General features: G+C 36.1%; 1 protein-coding gene, 1 non-coding gene and 1 pseudogene across 7 annotated transcripts in view; 1 reads left to right on the top strand and 2 right to left on the bottom strand.

Annotated features, from left to right (window-relative positions):
• HECTD1 (HECT domain E3 ubiquitin protein ligase 1) overlaps window positions 1-13189 on the bottom strand; it is a 91811-nt gene that overhangs the window by 56342 nt on the left and 22280 nt on the right. For all 6 annotated transcript variants that reach the window (XM_023255626.2, XM_023255630.2, XM_023255628.2 and 3 more), the window contains exons 4-10: window positions 10658-10885; window positions 9420-9701; window positions 9053-9323; window positions 8453-8529; window positions 8269-8367; window positions 5507-5621; window positions 4699-4873 (exon numbers count right to left, since the gene is read on the bottom strand). In XM_023255626.2, the coding sequence (XP_023111394.1) occupies window positions 4699-4873; window positions 5507-5621; window positions 8269-8367; window positions 8453-8529; window positions 9053-9323; window positions 9420-9701; window positions 10658-10885 (1247 nt within the window). The remainder of the gene's footprint in view (window positions 1-4698; window positions 4874-5506; window positions 5622-8268; window positions 8368-8452; window positions 8530-9052; window positions 9324-9419; window positions 9702-10657; window positions 10886-13189) is intronic.
• Window positions 557-694, top strand: LOC111561217. Its single transcript, XR_002743572.1, has one exon. It is a non-coding gene; the product is annotated as a small nucleolar RNA SNORA15 (small nucleolar RNA).
• On the bottom strand, window positions 1451-4689 carry LOC123386040 (annotated as a pseudogene).

The following is a 13189-nucleotide window of genomic DNA, read 5'->3' on the forward strand; positions in this document are numbered from 1 at the left end:
TTTGGGGGGCTAGACTATTGTACTGATTTATAAACTCTTATGCTAGTTATCATAAAGATTTAATTACTGTAAGTTTATACTAGCTGTTCAGATTATTAAAATCTCACACATTCATTCGTCCAGATGAACTTTAAGATCTGTCAAGTTCTAAAACAAACTCTGTAGTTATTTTTAAAACTGAATAATCTCTGAATTAATTTTGGCAGAATTTATACCTTTATAATATTTAATATTTTCATCCAAGAACAATTTCCCCTTTTATTCCACCAAGTCCTACTTTTTTCTCAAAAAAAAATTGGATCCTCAAGGATTTCTGAAAAGTAAACTCAATCTTTGTCCAGTTATTGACACTAACTCCAAAGCTGTTTACCAAACCTCTTCAAAATTCTATGCAGCCTTTCCTTAAAAACAAAGTGTACAGTCCTAGGTCTAATCATAACAAAAATACATAAATAAATTCATTATGTTGTACACTTTTAACTAATACAATTATATCTCCATTAATACTATCAGGTTTTTACATACTACACCCCCATTAAAACTGCCTTCCTATTAGGCATAGCTGAATATGGTGTTTTTTTCAGTAGTTTACAAAGCCAGACACCATGCAAAAGTAAAGTCTTCTCTTGAAAATGCCTACAATAGATGGTATGCTAAGTTTGTTCATAACATACCATTTAAAAAAAAAAAAAAAAAGACAGGGGCGCCTAGATGGCTCAGTCAGTTAAGCACGTGACTCTTGATTTCGGCTCAGGTCATGAGCTCACAGGTCGTTGGATTGAACCCTGCGTCAAGTTCTGTGCTGACAGTGCAGAGCCTGCTTGGGATTCTCTCTCTGCCCTTTTCCCCGACTCATTCTCTCTCTCTCTCAAAATAAATAAACATTAAAAAAAAGGACAGAAGGAAAGGAGGAAGGAAGGAAGAAAAGAAAGGATATTGCTATCCTGTTTAAAAGCCCTAGGGCGCATGGGTAGCTCAGTTGGTTAAGCGTCTGACTTTGGCTCAGGTCACAATCTCACAGTTTGTGAGTTTGAGCCCCACGTCAGGCTCTGTGCTGACAGCTCAGAGCCTGGAGCCTACTTCAGATTCTGTGTCTCCCTCTCTCTCTCTGCCCCTCTCCTGCTTGCGCACTGTCTCTGTCTCTCTCTCAAAAATAAACATTAAAAAATAATAATTAAAAAAAAAAGCCTTTACTAATCTGTCATACGATTTTTATTTCCTAAGCAGACACTGTGCATTACAGAATATTGACAGGTAACAGCTAAAGTCCATACATTGTAGACCCTCCTTTAACAGTATGATCAGAGTACACAGGCTGAGTATTCAACTATTCAACTCTTAAAATGAGGGGCACCTGGGCAGCTCAATTGGTTGCACATCCAACTCTTGATTTCAGCTCAGGCCGTGATCTCACCATTGGTGAGATGGAGCCCCGTGTGGGACTCCACACTAACAGTGCAGAGCCTGCTTGGGACTCTCTCTTTCTCCGTCTCTCTCTCTTTGCCCCTCTCTTGCTCACGTTCTCTCTAAGTAAATAAACTTTAAAATAAATCTTAAAATGAAATGGTAAAAAAATCAGGTTGTAACCTACTCCCCTTTGTTTTTAATTTTTTTAAATAATGCTAAATAATTCTGTAAGTGAACTTTTTTCAAATACCTCTAAAATATTAGGCACTATGCTAAACACTTAATCACATCTAATTTTTTTTTCTTTTACCTAAAGAGAATTTAGTGTAATTATCTCCACCTTAGAGATAAATCAATTAAGATCAAAGAAGTTAAGTACTTTATTCATAGCCACCTATCTAGAAATGGCAATGCTGGCATCTGGACCCACTTTGCACTGACTCCAGAGGCTGAGCTCTTACCTAAAACTTGGGCTTTCTTACTTGCCACAATTAAATGTGTCTATTTATTACCTGGGAGAATTTGGCATCAAATGCACTAAACTAAAATTACATTTAGATAACCTTAAAACATTTAAAAGGGTGACAAAATAAACATCTAATAAAAGAACCCTCTTATATGGTAGCATACTTTATAGTTTTCTGATGACCTTATCATGAAGCAATTCTACTCCAAATATATCAGGATTCTTTTATTATACTGACAGCTAGTCCTCTAAAAATTTCAGGTCAAATTATCTTGTTCAAAAATGAACTTGCTCACTCAAGACAATTCTAAGTTTTATTAAAAAAAAAAAAAAAGGTGGCCCCACTAACACCTACATCTCTGTAAGCTATTTGGAGAAGAATAAAAACCAAGTACTTCATGTTCACAGTGAATTATCTTACTGACACTTTTCTCCTACTTAAAGCATGCTGCTTGCAGTTTAATGTCAACTCTTAGGCACTTGATCCTACAAAACTACATGTTCTAAAGACCTCCTTAACTTAAAATGACCAAAATAAAATTCTCAATCATTCAGCCAAAAATTCAGCAGTCATTCTTCACCCTTTTCTTACCCTCATCACTCGTATTAAACTGGTCATCAATCCCTTATACAACCCATCTCTCAACCTTCCGAATTTATTCCCACCAATCCAGCTCCCAAGCAAATGTTTGAAGTTCATACACTTCACAGTTCACAATGAACTGTTTAATAGCCTTCTTGCTCTCCCCCAGTCTTTTTCTCCACTGGGCTGCCAGTGTAATCTTTATAAATCACAAAATCAACTGTAACAAATATCCTCACAGGTATTTAATGACCCTTCTTTAACTCTGGAGTAAAGTCCATGCTCATTAGCATGGGCCACAGGGGACTTCCATAGGTCATAAAGGCTCCTACTTTATATTATTCACTGAGCTATCCAAACATATCACAGTAATCCAAACATACTCCATCGATACTAAAATACTTGCTACTGCTAACAAAGCACACTCACTCATGCACTAAATATTTATTGAGTTAACTACTAAGTATCAAACCCTATTCTATACCTCCTTGTCTTTGCAGCAGTACACAGGGCTAGCTCTCATGGAGTTTACTTTAGAGGGAAGGCAATAAAACAAACAAAAGTCAAAGAAGAGCAAGATTTCAGACACTGAAAGCTCTATGAGGACTGCAAAACATCATAATTTATGTGAAATGTGTCCTAGGGGTAAATTTAAATTAGGTGGATAAATATCAGTGGACAAAACATTTGAACTGAGACCTAAATGATATGAAGCAACAGACCATTCAAAAGACCCGAGGACAGGGGTGCCGGGGCAGCTCAGTCAGTTAAGCATGTGACTTTGGCTAAGGTCATAAGCTCAGAGTTCATGGGTTGAGCCCCACGTCAGCTGACAGCTGACAATGTGGAGCCTGCTTGGGATTCTCCCTCTCTCCCTCTCTCTGCTCCTCTCTGACTTGTGCACTCTATCTCAAAATAAATAAAACTTAAAAATAAAAAGTTCAACTGCACACAGGCAACATGCTATATATGAAAAAATTAGCTGAAGTACAGGTATTAAATCCTGAAAAAAGTTAACAGTTTATTATACTTTATTTTACTTAACAATCTAGGAAGTTTGCAGCTATCAGCAGTTCCAGTGCAATTACAGGTACAACTGGGAATTCGGGGATCTCTGTGGAGCTGTTAGTATAGTGAATCTTATACATAAAATACATGTATACTTTTGATAGCATATGTGAGGGGATCTCTCTAAAACTGACTTCATTCTAAAACTGACTTCATCTCTCAACATGGCTTTTATTGTTCCAGATGTTAATGCATGTTCTCTTTTTACAATAAATTCATGACGGTAAGATATCAATTTGACATACATGGTTTCAGTGCCTTCATAGGCACCATGGGTTTTCTCTTCTCCATCCATTATATTCTTAGGAAATTCTAATTTACTTCCACAGGAACTTTAGCAGTTTCTTATCAGCCCTGCAGCCACTGCATCAGGTCCCCACACCACCACAGCCTCTACTCCAGGGCTGCTCCACCATGACCAGCTGCCTGTTGCCAAAGGTCTAAATCTCACTTTTTTTTTTTTTAAATGTTTTATTTATTTAGAGAGAGTGCATGAGGAAGGGGCAGTGAGAGGAGGACAGAGGATCTGAATCCGGCTCTGCACTGACAGCAGCAAGCCTAATGTGGGGCTCGAACTCACAAACCGCAGGATCATGACCTGAGCTGAAGTCAGATGCTCAACTGACTAAGCTACTCAGGTGCCCCTAAATCTCACTTCTGCATTAAAATTTTCTCCAATTTGCACAGCCTGATTAGCTGTTAAGTCATCTATATTCCCAGAGAACTCTGATGGTATATCTAATCTCTCACTACTCTGTATTATTACTCACATCGTCCTCACTAAACTGCAAGGGTACAGTGAACAAAAGCCAAGTCCCATTTATTTGGGTAACTCTTCCAATAACCATCTCACACTGCCTCTACCTAAAAGGCCTCCATAAAGCTCAATAAATGTTTGCTGTACTTACCAAAATTTCTCTAGAGTTGATATTCAGAGAGCTACAAAAACTCTTAGGAATCTAGTCTTCCTTTCTAAACTCCTTGAGTCAGATCATCAGAAGAAAAGATTTAACTCTCCAATCAAATTTCCAACCTAACTTCTTATGAAATCTAACAATCTAACTTATGATACCTTTTCAATATTAAAATAAAGTTCAATCCTTTTGGAAGAGGAAATAAATAGTGTACAAATGGCATAATTTAACTAGTAAACACAAATACTATGAATAACTACCTTATTGAAGGCAGCATAGTTTGCTGAAATGTCTGTGCAAACACTGGCAATAATCTTTTCAAGTATATAGGTGCCATTTCCGGATCTCCTTTTGGCTCATTACATTCTTCTTCATCTTTATTTGTATCTTTCTTTTTCTTATCATCTCCTTTATTAACTGGACACATCCAATCACCTGCAGATATTATTCAATAAATAAACTTTTGGAAACTTTTTCTCTCAATGAAAAAAAAAAAAAATTAAGATGAATGTACCCAATTTCAAACTATAATTATCCCTAATTAACACTATTAAATTGAAATTAAGATACTGTATCTATCAAAGGTATTTGTAAGAATACTACTGTTCCAATTTTTTTGTATATATGCTGCCAAAGCAAGCACATGAATACTAAAGAACATTAGTCACACCAGTAAACTGAATCTCAACTTAAGGAAATAATTTTGGATATTCCACTTGATTCCAGAAATTATCTCATAAAGACTCTGCATTCATCTACTCAGTGAAAACTTGAAAATGTGGTCAAAGTACTTCAGCTACACAATCCCCAACTATTCTTTACGACATTCCCATGCCCCTTAAACTTTTGATTTTGTCATTCTGGAATCACGCACCCACAGTCTCAAAGTACACTAAATAGCACACTATTAAAGGTTTATCAAATGTGAAATTATACGTACATAATTATTTGACTTCAGAGAAAAAACTCATTTATATAATGTTAATATATATACAAAAAGCTATGTCTGTAAAAGTGAAGCTGAAAAGTAATAGCAGATGGCTTAAAGACAAAGATTTTGCCACTCACCTGGAGACTGAAGAATAGCTACTACTTCACTGTGGCCCCTTTCCCGAGCTTTATCTAATGGAGTCTTCCCATCTTCATCTCTCAGATCTGGGTTTGCACCATGCCGTAACAGAGTCTAGAAAAGTAAAGCATTTAATTTGGATATAAGAACTGACACCTTATTTCTTCAATATCCAATTCTGCAATCATTAGACTGTACCCAAGGATTTCAGATTCTCACGATTACTTAAAGCAGGCACCAACTCAAATCACTACTTTTTTGCATATATCACCTTAAAAGTGGTCTATCTATATCTTGAAAATATTAGAGATTAATTTCACTTGGTTATTTATTAACAACTCGAATGAAGTACATTCACATCTGAACCTATCATCTTCTCCGTCAAACTCCTCCTCCCAATATTTTTTAACGCAGAGGTACTAGTGTAAGTTTGTGACACGGTAATTTCCTCATTTCCTATGCAGTACCAATTACCAAGTTAAATCAATTCTCCTTGAACAAACTACAAAATTTATGTCTTAAATACTAATTCACCCTATTCACTTTTCTTTTTTAATGTTTATTTTGAGACAGAGACAAGAGAGTGCAATTGAGAGAGGGGCAGAGAGAGAGGGAGAGAATCTCAAGCAGGCTCCACACTGTTAGCACGGAGCTGACACAGGGCTCAATCCCACAAACTGAGATTGTGACCTGAGCTGAAACCAAGAGTCAGACATTTAATCAAATGAGCCACCCAGGTGCCCCTACTGTTCACTCATTTTTAATGGTCACTGGACTCTCTCCCTAGCAGACTGTAAGTTCCAACAGAGAACACATCTCATGTTTTTCTTATCAGTCTCAGAACTGCAGTTTTTTAAACTTCATCATGATGTGATATATCTGACAAATAAGTGAATACATACACACATCTGGAAAGTATGCAGTACTGGCTAAAAAATCCAAACTGCTGGGGTTTGAATCATAATTCAGTATTTTACCAAATCTAGGATGCCACAGATTATCAGATACATCATTAATTACCACTAAGAAAGAAAAAGATGCCAGTTAAATTGTGGAACATGCTTTCCTATTGCTTGGGTTTTGAATGTATTGAAAGAACTTTCTTAAAGTTAAGATTTTTTTCACACATTACTTGGACAAACATACAAAAGAAAATATAAATGAACTATAAGGTATTCCGAACCTTCCTCATATTCTGAGCACAATTCTTCATAATTAATTACTTTTTGATTCAAAATCAACAAGATCTGTATTTCTACAAACAATGCTATCATCTGTGCCATAAAGAGCATTAATGATGCAGCATTTCTGAGCGCTCCTCTATCAGACAGGAGTCTTTACTGAAATCACTAAATCCATTTCACAGTTTTTGTTGCATGAACAGGTAATGATAACTATGCTGCAATTTCTATCCGGTCAACAGCAATTATACAACATTTCCTATTTAAGAGATGTGAAAATGTGTATGGAGGGGGAAGAGGGAAAGTGGCAGTGTATCACAGAATCAATTAAAACCAGAAGGATCTATGAAGATTAAATGGTAAGACATGTTAAATACCTAAGACACTGGCTAGCAGAGAGTTAAGTGCTCAGTACTACCTATCATATCATTATTAGTAATAGCAGCTATTGCTCACTGTAGGCTGATGTATAACCAAGACAGGTTAGGGTTAGATACAATTCATTTGGCTCTTTCTCTCCCACTCAACCACTCATAACTGCAAAACAGTACAGGTCAAAAGAAAACAGGTCAATAAAAATTTCTTATTATCCTTAGAAGCATCAATCTCTCTAAAAACTAACCAATTCAAATTGACAGAATTTGGCCTTGAAGAAAACACCTTTCCCAGGTTAGAAAGTGAAGTTGTTATCCCAAATTTTCTGATAGTGTAAAGACAGTAACAGCAACTATCATTTGAGCATCTACGATGTGTTGACTGCTACACTGTTTTTCATGTATTTTTTTTCTAATTACAACAATAATCATGCTATGAATATACATACATTTAATTGATCAAACTTCACGTCAAATTTTTGCTGAAGTGCTAACAATCTTTTTACTAATAAGTTGAAACTTGAATCCAAGTGTGCCTGACTTAGTAGCCGACTAACATTACACTGTGTCAAATTACTTCACAATATGAATTTTCTAGAGACCTAGATCAGTCTCACATTTGGTTCAATTCAACCCTTATCATTTGATTTTGCTGGACCTCAATTTCTCTCCTAAGTGTAAAAAGAACTTTCCAAGGTCCTTTGCTAACCTAAGAGTCAAAAATATTATGATTCTTCAGCAAATAAGTTATTTGCTTTAATGATAAACAAAAATAACACAAATATGTACAAGGTTACTTGGTGCCAAGAGTAAGAAAGAAAAGACAAAGTGTTTAGCAACAGGTGACTGGCTGAATAAATTTGTGGTATATCTACATAGGGTAAGTATACACATGTAAAAAAGTTACCCAAATGCTAAAAGGAAAAGGACTTCAATATATACTATTAAATGAAAAAAGCATAGATCAGTGTATGTAACATGCTACATTTTGTATAAGGAGGGAATAAGCATATATATTTCTTTGTATCTATGCTACGAAACACTAAAAAAATAAAAACGCTTACTTATAATGAGCAATGGGGAATGGAGTGAATGGAGATGGCATGGAAGCATGACTTATCAGAATAAAAGTTTTTATATCATTCTAATTTTGGAACCACGTAAATGTTAAATATTAAATTAATAATTTAAAAACCTGGATTTTACCTTTGCTACTTGAGGTCTTCCAAAACATGCAGCATAATGTAATGATGATGACCTTTGACCCCTATTAACATCAGCACCTCTTTCACAAAGAAATTCTACCTGTAAAATTATGAAGAATCATAAAGTTGCCTTATTAACAGTTCTATCTTTGATTTAAAACACTAGCTTTTATTTATCAGCTTACCATTTCCTGAGTTCCAAAAGCAGAGGCCCAGTTTAATAGAGTCTGACCCACATCATCCATAAAATTTACTTCAAAGGCTGGAAGTTTGAAGGAGAAAAATAAGTTTTTAAAAATCTAACAAAATCACACTGAACTTCTCTACAGTGGGAACCATTTCAAAACTGTTATTAATAACCACTAACCACGAAATCCAGAGCCAATTTTAAACACTTAAGTAAACTGTAAGTAGTAAATAACCCACAAATTCTGCTAAGAAAAAAATATTCTAAAATGTTTAAGCCACTGAAGATTCACCAGGCTGTAAGCCTTAAAAATAAACATAAAATAAGAAACAAAAAACCTAAATATATAACACAACTCAACAGGATACAAGTTTCCTTTACTCATTTCATTTACTCATTTAATAGGCATTTACTCTGGTCTTACCATGTACCAGGCTGATAATTATATACATGGGGAGAGGATACAGAAGTGGATGGCCATTCTATTATCTGGCTCAACTGCTAAAACTACTGTCCATAATCTAAAAACTAGAAATTGCCCATATAATTCCTTATCTCACACATTTTTCTTTTTATATTTAAAAAAATATTTTCCGACCTCCTGTGTCAATTGCATCTATAAGTGCATCGGTATCTTTACTTCGAATACAGTCTATAAGCTGCCGATGTGAGCGCTCCCCGGAGCTATCCAATCTGCGAAGTCCTGGGATTCTGCCTGTAGATCCAGCACTAGACTTTGGCAAAGCTTTTCGTCCTTCAAATAATAGCACCAAGAGAAGGTCAACCAAACGCATGGTATCAAGCACACATCTTTCATCACCCTGCAATGCACTTTCAATTGAATCCGGAAGTTCTGACCTCAGGAGATCCTAGAAAGGGAATGGGAGAAAAGTTCAATATATTTGCATTATACAAAAACACTTTTTCTGTAAGATTAAAAATCAAAGATTCAAAAACACTCTTACGTGTGTGACTACTGGAGAGCCTCTGCAAAGTGTTGAGAGCAGACTTACAATTGTCGACACCTGGTTACTCAATTTGGAATCTGCAGCTGTGGAAGGCGCTCCTGTAGTGCTGCGACCTGGTTTACAAGCTGATGATGGTCCTGATACAGTACCACCAGCAGCAGCCATGCGAGATAACAGCTCCTCAGTTAATCCATGCTTCGCTAATGGAGCTGGGTCAACACCACGACGGGTAAACCGGTCTGCTAGTGATGCAAAACACCGCAGAGCTCCATCTGAAACCTAATGGTGTAAAGAATATGCATATGGATAAAATTCACCTAAAAAGGGCTAAAGGTGAGTACTGCTAATTTCATTACTGAGAGTATAAGAAAGGCAGCTACAGAAAGGATATAAGGTCTAGATTTTAATCCTGGCTCCACATTCTGCTAACTCTATGACCTATGGATTTACTTAACTGCTTAACGAGCTGTTTCCTGATATGTTAAATGGGGTAATAGTATTTATAATTCACTGTCCAAGCTTAAATAAGATGATATATATGAAGAATCCAGATAGGCAGTGAAAGCTCAATAAATACTATTATTATGAACAACTCTGCCAAAATAACCAATGAATAACCAAAAAAAAACTAAATGGAATGGTAAAAAGGCATTTAAAAGTCCAGTTCTATTTCCTAAAGTATGCTCATTCAAAAAAATTTTACACATATAAGATTTTAAATGCTGTGTTATTTTACTTCAATGAGAACTACTTAAGTCAACAAAATTGTGCTGAGTCATCAAATCACAGAGTATAAGGTAGCTTTAAAAAATTATATATTTCTGAAATGTTTAAATTTTACAAATAAACTCATCATGTTTATAATTTAAAATGTTTGGGGGCTCAGTTGGTTAAGTATCTGACTTTGGCTCTGGTCATGATCTCACGTTTTGTGAGTTCGAGTCCTGTGTCAGGCTCTCTACTGACAGGTTAGAGCTTGGAGCCTGCTTTGGATTCTGTGTCCCCCTCTCTCTCTACCTCTCCCCTGCACTTGCTCGCTCTTTCTCTCTCAAAAATAAATAAACATTAAAAAAATTTTTTAATAAAAAATAAAATGTTTCACTGCCGAAACATAAAAGGAATACCGTATAGAAATATAAAATGAGAAAAAGAGAAAACAGAATTACCTCTACTTCATCAGAGTACACTATAAAATCACTTTTTGAATACAAAGTATAAAACATTGATTTATTTACCTGATGATCCTCATGTTTTAATAAACTAGACAGAGATTCCACACAAATTTCTAAAGAAGAATCTTGAGGTTCCATTTTGCCACAGAGTCTTGATACCACAGCCATGGCAGAGTGCAAGGTATCTTTATGAACCAAGTGTCCGCTGTCACGAATGAAGGTAAGCACACAATTTAAGCCACCAGCCTCGAAGACTGCTCCTGACTCACGAGTACATATCAGTTCTAACACCTACAATTAATTAACAAAAGAATACAGTAAGTCCAATTTTAATTTTCTAGCATCACAGAAAACATAATGTACCCTCTAAATTACTTAGTAGCCATACTTTAAAAAGTAGAGCAAAATGAAGTATTATATTTAATTTAGTCTAATACATGCAAGGTGTCATCATTTCAAGTGTTATCAATGTTAAAAAATTGATAGATTCAGGGCGCCTGGGTTGCTCTGTTGGTTGAACATCTGACTTCAGCTCAGGTCATGGTCTCGTGGTTCATGAGTTCAAGCCCCCCACACATGGCTCACTGCTGTCAGCCTATCAGCTGAACTGACTTCAGATCCTCTATCTCCCTATCTCTGCCCCTCCCCCTCTTGGCTCTCCCAAAAATTAAAAAATTAAAAAATTTGATATACCTTACATTATTTTATGTATTAAGTCTTCAAAATCCCATGTAGGTTTTATATTTATAGCACATCTTTGTTTGGGGTAGCCACATTTGAAATGTCCTATATGGCGACCACGTTGGACACTATTGGTTCAGAGGCTAAGGACTATATAGCAAGCTAAGCAATTAAAGTAACTAAGCAAAAGTTTATAAAGGTCCTAGACATTTAAAAAAATCATTAAATGCTTGCTATTACATTATTCATCATCCTCACACTTACTCTAGGAAGGTCAAAACATTAAAAACCAACTTTGATTTCTAAATTATGTTGATGTTTAAGGAGTTTGGGTAGAAGTAATGAGTTAACAGAGTCCACAGATCTTATGAGCATACCAGAAATTTAGACTATTCTTTAAGCAAGAAAAAAAATTTTTTTCAAGCATGAAAAATATTTTCAGCATAAAAATAATATGATCAGGTTTCTAGTTAATAACTGGGAATGCAGCACAGAAAGAGTGTAGAGGCAAATGCAAAAAAAAAAATTCAAGCATGAATATTCAAGACAGGATGAGAGCTTAACTAAGGCAGTTAACAGAGACAAACAAAAGGAAATAAATCAGAAAAGCACTTGATTATGAATTACATGTGTGGAGTGGATAAAGTACAGGTTTCTGTTTAGAGTGACTGGGTGAAGTTGATGACAATTATCAAAATAACTGTATCTGTAGTGAAAGATCATGAATTCAGACATCTAGCTGGAGTTGTCCAACAGCCTTTGAAAATGGAGTCTAGAACTCAAGAGAGGTCAGGCCTACAGATAAGAATGTCTGAATGGTATTGATGTTAATAGATAAGACAGTCTAGGCAAATTTATATAGTTTTAAGAAGGTAAGAAAGAACCTTATATAATATCACCACTAAAGAATAAATCAGTAATAATAATCTGCAAAGGAAACAGAAAAAGGGAAAGGAGGGTGTAAGAGACAAGAAAGAATCTGAAAATATGAGTCTGTGAATAAACAGTGGAGTAAAATAACAGACCTGAAACATGAAGTGACATGATCAAGAGACTGAGAAGAGAAAAAAAGCTCTAAACAGGAAAACATATACCTCTTCCTCCGAGGCTACAGACAGAAATAAACCTACAGATGAAGAGGCAGAAAATCAAGACAGTAACACCTACATCCGTAGCTCTCAAAGTGGAAAGAAGACATTTTTAGGAATCCTTGAAATAAAAATTTTTTCCTAATACTAATACCATGACCGTAATTATTTTTTTCATTCTCACTTTCTCGGGAATATACAGTGGAGTTTTTGAGAAGCTGTATGTGATATAGCAACAGACTGAATGCCAAAGTAGGTATGACGATCCACCTGTCTTTTTTTATTTTTTTTTAATGTTTATTTATTTTTGAGAGAGACACAGAGCATGAACAGGGGAGGGCCAGAGAGAGGGAGACACAGAATCTGAAGCAGGCTCCAGGCTCTGAACTGTCAGCACAGAGCCTGACGCGGGACTAGAACCACGGACCGTGAGAACATGACCTGAGCCGAAGTTGGACGCCTAACCAACCGAGCCACCCAGGCGCCCCCGACCTGTCTTCTATTAAGCCAGACACTACCAAAGACATACAAAAGTGCTTAACAATGCTACTGTTCTAATTTTCTGTTTGTTCAAGAAATAATTATTTTCATTAACAGGGGCACCTGGGTGGCTCAGTTGGTTAAGCCTCTGACTTCGGCTCAGATCATGATCTCACCGTTTATGAGTTCAAGCCCCACAACAGGCTCTGTGCTGACAGCTCAGATCCTGGAACCTGCTTCGGATTCTGTGTCTCCCTCTCTCTCTCTCTGTCTCTCTCTCTCTCTCTGCCCTTCCCCAGCTTGCTCTCTGTGTCTCTCTCAAAAAATAAAAAAAAAAAATTAAAAA

This window comes from Felis catus, chromosome B3 (assembly GCF_018350175.1).
Source record: "Felis catus isolate Fca126 chromosome B3, F.catus_Fca126_mat1.0, whole genome shotgun sequence".
Taxonomy (NCBI): domain Eukaryota; kingdom Metazoa; phylum Chordata; class Mammalia; order Carnivora; family Felidae; genus Felis; species Felis catus.